The sequence below is a fragment of the Aythya ferina genome (genome assembly GCF_964211825.1).
Source record: "Aythya ferina genome assembly, chromosome: 21".
Lineage (NCBI taxonomy): Eukaryota > Metazoa > Chordata > Aves > Anseriformes > Anatidae > Aythya > Aythya ferina.
In genome coordinates, this window is record NC_140319.1 from 3194528 (window position 1) to 3206384 (window position 11857).

Here is an 11857-nt window from a genome sequence, read left to right on the forward strand (position 1 = left end):
GTGTGACTAGTGGGCTATGTCTATTTTATCTCAATTTGATAGCCCATTCATGGGGAAGTCAGTGTCAGAGGGGTGGGTGGGTGTAAAGAGGAAGGTATTTTGCTGTTTTGTTTGCCTCTACACCTTTCACTTTGCCAGCCCTGACTCACAGTAGCAAAGCAAAAGCCCGCCAAGCCAAGTTCTGCAGGGAATCTGCCTGAGAGCACCTGGCCCTCTGGGCAAAAGTAAAAGTGATTCACCCAAAACAAATGAGAGCAGTCCTCCATCCCTAGATGAAATCTTTCTCATTTCCTAGCTATGACATGCCTGGAGGTGCAGTGACATGCCTGGAGGTGCAGTGACACTAGCAATGCCAAGAAAACGTGCAAATCACAGCTGTCTATCCACTGGTTCTGCCTGCAGGGTTCCCAGAGAGGACAAACTCTCCTGGCTGCTTTGGGACAGCTCTGCTTTATACCTTTATCACCCTGTGTTGCACATAGCCTGTTTCTACACATACCTACTACCCTGCATACAGGTAGTGGGCAGAATTGCCCTGCATCCCAGGGTTGCCCCAAATCTCTCCTAGGTCCTATTTAGTCCACCAGGGCTGCAGGATCCTGATAGCACCCTGCCTTACCTGTGGGGCTCCCTGGATATCCTGAAGAAGCAGCAGGAGCCACAGTCCCGGTACAAGGCTGCAAGAAGCCATCTGCAGTGGCATTAGCTTTCCTGAGCTCCCAGCATCGCAGGTCAGACAGACATGTTGCTTCTCCTGAAGTCTGCAGTCTTCCCAGGGTCCAGCCCAGCCTTGCTCAGTGTCTGCTTTCTCAGTCCAGAATCACTCCAGCTGTTCAAGACATGCAGGCAACAGACTTTGAGACTCAATCACACCGAGAAAACAATTTGGAAGAAAGGGGCTGCCCAAGAAAGTAAAGTAAAATTTAAAAAAAAAAAAAAAAAAGCACACACAAAACAAAACCACGTCAATCACTAGCCCCAGAGCCGTCGGGTTTCTAAGTCAGTTGCATGCATCAAGGTTGTCATCTGGGGACGTGGCTGGCTGCGCAGAAACACGGACTCCTGAGTCATCTACGCTGCCCCCAGCGAGCACTTCACCTCCCCAGAGCCAGGCATGAGTCCAAGCCCTGCCCTGTCCACGCTCTCAGAACTGCAACCAAGACTCAAAAGAGTTCTCAGTAAGAAACACACTCAGTAGTTCAGTACAGTCATTTTGTTCCTGTTTGAATGAGCATGTGAAAACTCACAACCACCTGGGGTTACTCAGTGAAGGTTTAGGCTTTGCATGTTGCAATTTGAACACCAACATACTGCAGAGCTACCTCTTGAGAATACATCTTTGAGCATCCAGTCCCACTTGAGATCAATTCCTGCTACTGACAGTCAACCCTTGGACTGATACCTGTCATTTCGGCTCCTTGCTTTGCTATTCTGGAAAACACTTTGTGGCTCTGATGCCTGGAAAGATTTCAGTTGGTTTAAGGTGTCATGCAGGTTTCTTATCTGCCCTAAAAGTTTTGTCAAAAGTAAAAGTCAGCCACTTCAAAAAAGGGCAGCCTGCCTTGAAAACCTTTCTGAGGTGCCTGGGAAAACAATGAAAATTTGTATTCTCACACCCATGTTTTCTTTTGGGTTCTTCTCACCCTTATCACCACAAAGAAAAAGAAAAATGAGAAAAGACTGAAAGTAGGATAATTGATGATTTTCTTAAAGCTGCCCCCATGCCACCACAACAGAATACTAAGGATGAGAGCATGCCACAGGGCCCCTAGGATGATGTAAATATCTTTAATTCACAGTCTAACCCTTTTTAAACATCTGCCTCTATTTCAGTCTCAAAAATAGCATCCTACAAAAAACAGGCATTTTCAGAGTGCTGTGTGACACACACTTTTAGATCTACCCACCTTTCATCATTTTATCAGCTTACTTCTAAATTTCTAAGCTCTCTAATCTATAAAAGCTGATTGTGGTATATACACCTTTGCAGTCTAGAGACAACTAAATATTTAAAAGTCCATATATTACACTCTTCTTTTTCCTAATTAAATAATGGACTAGAAAATATGTTAATTTTGTGCAATATTATGCCATTAGGCAATTTTCACAATTTATAAAATGCTGTTTCAAATGACACAGTAATCAGGGCAATTTGTATGCTTTATTTTTGGTGGGGTTTTTATTTATTTATTTATTTTTCCATGATCAGCTCCTTTATAAGTTTTTCTAGCAAAAGGACAGGAACCGATGGAAGATAACGCCTGGAAAGCCCCATTCACACACTTGACTTTAGCCTCTGTAAAGTTGTACTACTGAAGTCAGTCCATCCGATCCAAACACAAAGTATCCAAGTACAAAAAAAACACATCTGAAATACTTTCCCAGAACTGGGAACACAGAAGGGTTTCTGGCCTGTTTTCCAGGAAAAAAAAAAAAAAAAGTTACAACTTTTGAGCGTATCTAGCATTTTAAAAACATTCACGTCATCTCCATTGTAATTGGGTCAGTATTGTTTTAACCCACTGGATAACTTCAATGAAATTTGGCTGAGGATGCACCAAGTTTTGCAAGGTTTCGTGGAAGCAGATGACTTGGATACAAGAGGGAAGACTGTGGTGATGCCCTCACTGAGGGAAAGGCTGCAGTGTGAAATCAGTGACCTCAGACAAGAGAAAACCCATCCCACACGTCCAAAATGAAACCAGGCTTCCCAGCTTCCATCCTCAAAATGGGGAGTGAAAAGTACTCACTGTTGCTGCTGACTTTTCAGTAAGACTATTATATCATACAATTTAATTACAAGTAAGTAATAAAACCAACAACAAAGAAAAGGGTGAAGAGGCTGTGTTTAAAAGCAACGTTCCAACCTGCATGTATTTTAATCTAAATGCATTCATTTCAGACTTGATGTGTTTTGATCTCAAACACAATGAAAGGGGCTTTCCAAACAGAGCCATATCAGTAACTGGAAGAAGCACCTCTGCTTTAAAACAAACCCACGCTATCATTCTCTAACTGTTGCCTGGATTTCCTAGAAAATAATCCTCTATGGTATTCAAAAAAAAAAAAAAAATGAAATAACAAATCAAAGCAAACAAACAAGCCCCATTTCTCTGTCCTTCTATCAGAGGACAACATCTATCACAAAAAAAAAGAAGGAAAAGCCCCTTGAGCATGCCATTATTATTTAAAATGCATGGTTGACTACAAGCATCTGTCCTCAGCATCTGAATCTCCTCTTATTTTAGGTGTTCAAGGTGGAAATGCTGAAGACAAGGCTGGTTGGCATTTTCTGTTAGCTAGTTTAATTTCCACACGAGGTATCTGATTGGTGTCGGTCATCCGTATGTGCTGTGGGGAGATGAGGTGGGAGGAAGTGGAGAAAGTCCTCTAGGTCAGTGGTTACTTAAATGTCATGGAGCAAAAGAGTGCAGAGAATCAGCCAAGCCACAAGGAAAAAGTCTCCAACACATGCCCAAGACACTCCTTTGGCAGGTTCTGTTCATTGTGCTAAAAGAGAAAGCCTAGTGAAGGAAGTGGTAATAGAATAACACAGAAATAGCTTTGTCACACACATCGTCCAACAATAGTACTACTGATATTTTCTAATTTTGAAGTGGTTTATTTTAGTCTTACACTGTACTTTTAGCATAATTCCCTGTGCTTTTATATATATATATATATATATATAGCTGTGAAAAAACACCGAGAAGTATCATTTCTAAACAGGCAGACAAAGGAGGCCACTGAATTGAAAAGGACACACCAAAATAACCTCATCTAAAATCTGTACTTCAGTGTCTGTCAGGGTTGCTATTTAGAGCAACACAATGTGCTGATGAAAATTACTCAAGTCTTGCTACTTAGCCAGATGAAACAAAATCAGACCCTAAAATTTCAACCAAAGTCTCAGCAGTGCCACGGGGAGTGTTCATTTGGATGAACGCTACATACTGTAGCAGGTACAAGTAAAGGGTGAAATGCTTAATACTGTAAAAAATAAAAGAAAAACAAAAGTATTTACAGTAACAAAAAACAAAGAATCTCGTGGCAAAAGGAAGGAAAGCAACCATGCACAAAGAATGACTTTCTTCACACCTTTCTTGATCTATGCATGCATTTTAGCCATTGGAGAGCTTTCTTTGTTTTAAAGTGGCACCGTAGTAAAAACACAGTGCGAACATTCAAGATCCCAAAAATTTTAGGCATTTTAAGTGAAGCCAACATCCTAAACTTTCCCAGAAGTCATTCAGTAGCCCAAAGAGGACAGATGGAGGGGAGGGCAATGCTGGTACAATGTGATCTCATTGAGAAAAATCACTTGGTAAGCAAGCAATTGGAGTTTAAGCTAGCTGTAGCTGACATTTGAACTTGTCTGAATGCATTAAAAAAAATCATTTACGTTGAGTACATTACACATTTGCAAAATTCTATCCCCCTATGCCGATCTGGTACTGATCCTTATTTTATTGCACATACACTTCCCCTGTGTTTTGTATTAAATATTCATCAGTCCATTTAATCAAACCTCTCTACAATATGTAAAAAATACATTGCAGGTGCTCCTGATAACGTGATCTGCAAAGTTACATGGATTTAGTCATTTACCTTGGTATATTTGTCTATTTTGATCAACAAAGTTGGTATGGAGCTGTTGTTATATACATGTACTTGCTGAAATGTAGCAGTGACTTAAAACAAGAGTTCCCAGCAGGAAAAACATGGTTGTAATGAGGTGGGGTCATAATAAATTCCCAATGTATAGGGGAAATCCCAACTCATTTCAGTAATTGTGGATGGACAGTCTCACAGCATTTCTGTTCTCTAGTAAAAGTAACAGAAAAAGAAATTAACGTTCTTGCTTTATATAGAGTTTCATACACATGCAAACTAGCATCCTCAAAGAAAAGGAGAACACACAAGTTCTTGTTTGTTTGCAGCTGGGGACTTTTGTTCCAATCAGCTGTGTTCTTACAGAGCACAGGAAATTCCTTGGCAATTCATGTACAACCAACGGAAGGAGATGCGTCCTGGTCTTTGTTCTCAAGCAATAATGTAACTTTTTTTTTTTTTTTTTTTTTTTAATTACAGAAGACAATGTCAAAAAGTACCTTTGTGAAACGGCCAATTCCTGATGAGGAAAGGTCAGAAGTACTGTTGACAGTAATTGTTTTTGCTGACTCTGAGCTACAACACAGCAGGTGGAAGAGTTCTCCAGAAAGTAGTGAACCTAGCTGTTCTGGGGGAAAAATTAGTTTTCTCATCTGATGTTAGTTTTACTGCAAGAGGTCTCATATTGACCAAGATCTATAAACTCTCACATGCAAAGCCCATTGACTTCATTTATGTTCCCTAGTTTTCATTCCAGTCACTTCCATATGAACATATCCTCATTTTAAATAGTACAATATATGGCTGTGCTACACTCCAGCCTTCAAGAAACTACATCATTAAGTATCGTTATCCTTAAATTGTCAAATTTTCTGCATTTCTGCTAACAGAGATTTGGACTCCTCAGTGTTTACATACAAAAATATCATACAACTCTAAGCTTATTCATAGAATTGTAAAATGGTTTGGGTTGGAAGGGACCTTAAAGATCACCTGGTTCCAATCCCCTGCCATGGGCAGGGACACCTTCCACTAGCCCAGGCTGCCCAAAGCCCCACTCAACCTGGCCTCGAGCACTTCAGGGATGCATGGGGCACCCACAGCTTCTCTGGGCAACCTGGGCATTTACTTTTTGATTCAGTTGACTCATTCAGAACTTTGATTGAAACAAAAAATTAAGCAGCTAAAAACGTGTCACACAGATCATCTGAATAATGGTACCATGTCTTACTTTTCAACCAAATTTCTTTTACAAATGTCATTTATATAAAGTGGTCAAAAAAAAACCTTTAACCCCATTTTTGTCCTCTCAACTAATTCTACTACTTTATACAGAGATAAAATAACTAATATAAGAAACAAAGAATCTATGTAAAATGTCTATCTTCCTTTCTGGTGCATAGTAGCTTCAAAACTAAAGTGCATTTTGAGTCAGACTGAAACATGAGAAGAGCTGACAGAGAACTCAGTGCTCTCAGGAAAGACTTGGCTTCCATGAAAGAAACCAAAACCATATCACAGAATTACTATGCCCACAGGCTGGCTGAGAGAGAGAGACAACCTTAGAAAAAAGATCACATCATGTCTGTACTTTCAGTAATTCTGACTACAGCTACTGAAAGCTAGCGGTAGGTTTGTATGTTGTCATTCTCCACAGAGAAAGCTCTTGACAGAGACGGTGTTATTTGAATATCATTTGAATTATGCCCTTCCTCCCATACCTTGCTAGATGCAAAGAGGCTCAATAGTGAATTTTCCGTGATCCACACAGGACAGCCACTTGATTGTTACAGCTCTAAATAAAATGGCAGGTAATAAGGATGGGGCAGGTACTATCATGTGAATGCTGAAGCCTTTTAAAGATCTGTTCATGTCCTTTCTTCACGCTTCCCTAGCACTGTTTTATTTTAACGCAAAAGTCTTCTCTGCTGCTTGTTTGTTGGTCATGCTGTTAACCAAAATGACACCCACCAGTAGTTGATTTGGGCCACTCTTTCCACCCCCAGCCAGGGTATTGATACAAATAAATCCACAAGCATCAGCTTTTGACTTTAGCTGTCTTACCTCATATCAAGATCTTTGAAGTTCTATACATCTCACATAAAGTGCAGGAAGGCTTCTAATAAAGCTATCAGCTACATGAAAGGACTGGTAAAAAGCAAGAAAATAAGCATGTGCTTGCCTTTAGTTAGCAAGTTTCTAAGCATATAGAATGTCTAGCCACAAAGCTAATGAGAAGCAGACAGGCTGCAGTAAACTCATAACCTTATTTCATAACAATTTCATCCCTGTAAAAAGTCTACTTGAAATAATTACAATTATAGTCCAAGAAGCATGCTCAAGGGTTACATTACTTGATATTGATCGCACTGTTATTCTTCACGAGTCTGGTATTGAGCTCCATCTGGTACAGGATCTCATTTTTCAGCTACATACTAGCTAGTCAAATTCTGCAGTGTGAGAGAACGTTGTCAAATCAGACATTTGCCTTAATCTGAATTTTTGTTTTCCCCTGTTGCAAGGCAACTCCTGTTTCAGGAATGTACCTTTTGAGAAGCCATGAAAGCCTGCCAAAAACTGATCAACCAAAAGCCTGAGAAAAAACCCTATGCCTCGTGTTGGTATATTGGTGAATGTATTTGATTTTCAGTAGGGAGATCCGTAACAAATTCCTTCTCTAAGCATTCTTAAGCCTCTCGTTGCTCCCAAGGTCACCTGTAGCACATCTTCTTAACATTGTATTCCTATCTGGGGTTTCCGAAGCAAAACTGGACGTTATAGTAATTTCTCCTCACAAGGATATGATCAGGAACTGAAACTAAGATGAAGACTGTCTCCTTTGCTTTCAGACAGAATCAATTGAAGGGATGAAAAAAAAGACTACAAGAAACTCACAACTGGGACTGGAGAGGAAGACATCTGATGAGGGAAGCTTGGACTGACTGGATACTGTGAATAAAAACTGTGTTAGAAGGAGTGGATATGCAAAGAAATTTTAATAATAGGATTTATTAACTTCTGAGCACCAGATTTAAGATTTTAATGGTGTTCTTTGTACTGCAGTCTAGGTGTTTTATTCAATTCTCTGGTTCATTAAAACAAACCCATCAGATCCAGTTTTCATCGTTTTTGGAAGATGCTACTCAACCAAAAACAGACTTGAAACAGCAAGTATACTAAGGCACTCAACAATTTCCAGTCTGTAAACTTTTGGCAGAAGATGCTAAAAAAAACTTCAGTGTAAAATACTTAATACAGCGAGAGATCTAAGCATAGGACAGAACCAAAGTGAGAGGTAAAAGAGGTTTTTGCGGAGCCCTGTCATTTCACAAAAGTTCTACTTTCAGATATTTTGCATGTGTGAACTGACAGGCAGGTCTTTTGTAGCCAGGTTCATTTACTGCAGCAAAGCATTTAACCCATGAAGCTCATCTGTAAGTCAGTGAACAGCTCCCAAATAAACTAGCTCTTTCAGAATGAAGCACTATTCTGCCATTTACTGGAAATTACTTATGATCTTACTGTGCTCCCAATATCAACTGATTTTTTACTTTGGGAATAAATACACCCTTTCAGAAGATTACTGATATTATGAGCATCTTTCTTCCTTCTGATAACAAGAAGCTCTGCTCACATTTACACAAATACAAATCCAGACAAACTCTAGGGAATTCAACAGAGTAACTCTGGATCTATACTGCTAGAAAAAAAAAGAATGTTACTCAGTACAAGATAATAAGAAGACAAGGCCCAACTTTTCCTTGTTAAATGCTATTTGTGCAAATCTTTTACATTTGTTCACTCGTGCATTTGTAATGTTATTGCTGCAACTGAAAAGCACTCTGCATATGTCTAGGAAGTAAAACAGGGAAACTGAAAAAGCAAAGCTTCCAATTGTATTTATCCTAATTCAAAATCGAAAATAAAATTGCTTCGGAAAGACTAGCCATGTGGTTAAACCACAGGAGTGGGAGTGATTAGTTCCCAGTTCCATCACAGACTTTCAGGGTAACAGTTCTTTTCTTGGTAATCTGGTTCTCCTCATCTAAAAGCTGAAAAAGTTTATCTATTAACAGAGAAAAAAAAAAGTTTTCCTCTGCTGAATCAAAGGAAAGAAATTAGGGAAATATTAGATAATTTTTTGTGAAAGAAAAAATGAATAGGAAGATTTTCAGGATCAATTTTTTTTTCCAGAGTGTTTTAAAGATTAAGCATCTAAACACTGAAATTCTGGGCTCTTATTTTCTTCTTCTTAGCAGCATGGTTTTGTTCTGCACAAACCAATGCAATACACCAGCAAAAGTGGAAAGCCACGTCCTTACATTTGGTCTGACATTACCCAGGAAATTTGTGAAATCGAGGGTTTTAACAGAGAAAAGAAGGGGCACAGTTTCTCTTGTGTTTTCAGATTTGACACACACTGAGAACAAACTGGGCTGTGAAAACACGAGTTCTAGAAAGATGAAAGACCCAAAATCAAAGTTTACGAATCACTCAAAAAGCAAGCTCAGGCCACATGCAAAATGTTTCACCTGGGGGTTGTGGAGACATCTGGAGATGTCATTCCTTGACCTACTGATAACTACACAGAATGATAAATCAGCACGACACTCAATCTAGATTCAGTATTAATTCTTGAAATGTACTGACAGCAAGAAACACCTGATCCTAAGACATCACTAAAACTACCTCGCAATAATCCAAGGGGAGGCAAACAAACAAAATAACACTGATGGCAGTCTAATGCTGCTGTCAAGAAGCAGATGGAGCTCCGTTTTAAAGGCTGAACTCCACTTATCTGTTAAAACAAGTAACTGATGCATTATTTACTGTGCCAGATTTAATTAAGCAAAGCTGGATTTCTCAACTTATGAATCAGGGTTATATGCAGTCAGAAAGAGGAACTAAACTTCCAGCTTTACCATCAAAGCAACTGGTGGTTATCACTCATGCCAAAGGAGAACCAATATAAGTGGGTACGCACACCAGAGCCAGCCATTAACAGAAGACAATGCTGCACAGACTGAGCAAGCATGTTCCAAGTGCTATGAAAAAAAAGAAAAAATATATATATATATATAAAAAATCAGATGAAGACAAGAATGGTCTCACTGTGTCTATCCCAGCTTCTAGAAGTGTGAGCAACACCGTAGCTTCCAGTTTTGCCAAATGCTTACATTATTCTCCAAACAAATTCTTCCACTGCTATCACACAGAGTGGAGGATCCCTGCCTTCTACCTAATGGATCTTTTATGCCTGTTGCAGGAGACATTTAGGAATAGATTGCTACCTTTCTATGGGCATATTTGAGCTCTTCAAATCAGTTACAGATCCTTCCTTACCAACCGTGGTGGAGAATTCTGTCTCCTTGTGAATTACTGTGCACCTCCGACATGTGGGGTTGCCCCTTTCTTGTTTACCATATGAGGGCAAATCTCCTTAAATCTTGGCCAGAGGCCACACAATAAGCAAGACTGCCTCCAGGAATGGGAGACAAGCTATCCCAGAACCCTGTGCCTGCACAACAGTTTAGTATTTGCATTATTTTGTGCGTAAGGACACGATCCTGGAACTACTGGTGCACTATCGTGAACTCTATTGCTTACCATATCATGTTGATCTGCAGATCTGCAAAGGTCTCCCCCCATCCCGTATCTTACATTCCTGCTTTCCCAATCCAGCCCCCATCTCCACACTGCCAGTATTTCACAACCTCTGCATCCTACCACCCTTCCTACCACTCTGGCTTCCTACCATATATTCCCACAGTCTCGGCTCTGCTTAGCCTTCTCTCCAGAAATCCCTGGCCTCTCAACCTCACATTTTCCTAACCCCAAATCCCAGCATCCCAAGCACACTACTCCCACCCTCTGCTCTCCTGCTGAAGTGCAGATTCCAGCACTGATTTCATCACAGCTCAGGCTACTGCAGAGTCCATGATCCAAGTAGAGAAGCTGCTTTAACACTGAATGAAATAAATACAAATTTTCAGCCTGCAGATAGATGTACTCCTTTACAACCACCCTCAGGTGCCATCTCAGCCACCCTCCTTCATGAAGGGGTATAGTATCTTGGAATGCAGGACAAAGCCACTGGATGAAACCTTCTTACTACACTATAATTCATTAATGTATTCACACCCAAACTATTCATAGCACATTTCCATTTTATTTTAAAATTAATACTTTTTAAAAACTAAAAGAATGTGACCAATTCTATTTGTTTTGCCCTACACATACAACCCAAAGCTAAACTGATCAGTCACACTGTTCACGTTCCATTCCAACAGTCTCACATTGTTTTCATAAACTTGCAAAATTCCTTCCTTGCTTAAAAAAGTCTAATCACACGTTTAATTTATAAATAAAGTATTGAACGTATAAGTAAATAACACTGAATAGCAGGAAGCCAAAAACATCACTGGTGTAAACCCAAGAACTTCTGTCATGTTAGCTCCCAGAAATAAATTTAAACCAAGGCTTCTGAATGCAATTACTAGTAAAGTTTCCCAGTAACTCACATAATTCTTAAGGCAGGAATTTCTGTTTCAGGCTTATTGAAGACAAAATAAGACACCCATCTAATCATTTTTAGATAAGGAAAGTCAGATCATTTTGTGAAGTTCAAACAAATCATACCACGTCATACACTTTGTTTTGGTATAGTTTTTAAAACTCCACAAAGTTTTTTGGCTGATCTCCAAAAAACTTGCAAAAACAGAGGTAAGCAGAATTTGCAAACATCTTAAGGCATCTTCTGGCTTTCTGAGTAATAAAATCTTTTATTTTCGTGTCATTTTTCAGGTATATTTCACTGATGTGATACACCCTCCTACAGCTATAGAGACTGAACTGAAAATTGACTGGATTTTTTTATTTTAACTAAATTGTTGAGTAACTCAAGTCTAAGGCACTAGGAAATCGCGTGCCATGTTTCAAGTGTTTGGAAATAAGCATATTTGTATGCATCCCACTGAACCAGGCCATTCATAGACTAATTCCTTGCATTCAAAGCTAAACTTACATTTCTGGTTTACTTAATCGAGGTGGCAGGTGAACTCTATACATATCTGTTGCTATTGCTCTCCTAGTTTTCCTGTTCTCAGCTCTCTATGCAGCCCCAGGGAGGAAAGCTCACACATCTGCTTAGAAGTAGCTGCAAAATTCACAAAAAGAAAAGTGAAAAGACATATATGAGGGTTTGTACATTGAGATATGTGTATTGGATGCTCACAGAGACACGGGA

General features: G+C 39.5%; 1 protein-coding gene across 2 annotated transcripts in view; it reads right to left on the reverse strand.

The window, feature by feature from the left end:
• Window positions 1–11764, reverse strand: part of TNFRSF8 (TNF receptor superfamily member 8) — a 31226-nt gene extending 19462 nt beyond the window's left edge. For both annotated transcript variants that reach the window (XM_084495210.1, XM_084495209.1), the window contains exons 1-2: window positions 11636–11764; window positions 620–829 (exon numbers count right to left, since the gene is read on the reverse strand). In XM_084495210.1, coding sequence (XP_084351336.1) covers window positions 620–703 — 84 coding nt within the window. In that variant the 5' untranslated portion in view covers window positions 704–829; window positions 11636–11764. The remainder of the gene's footprint in view (window positions 1–619; window positions 830–11635) is intronic.
• Window positions 11765–11857: the final 93 nt, after the last annotated feature.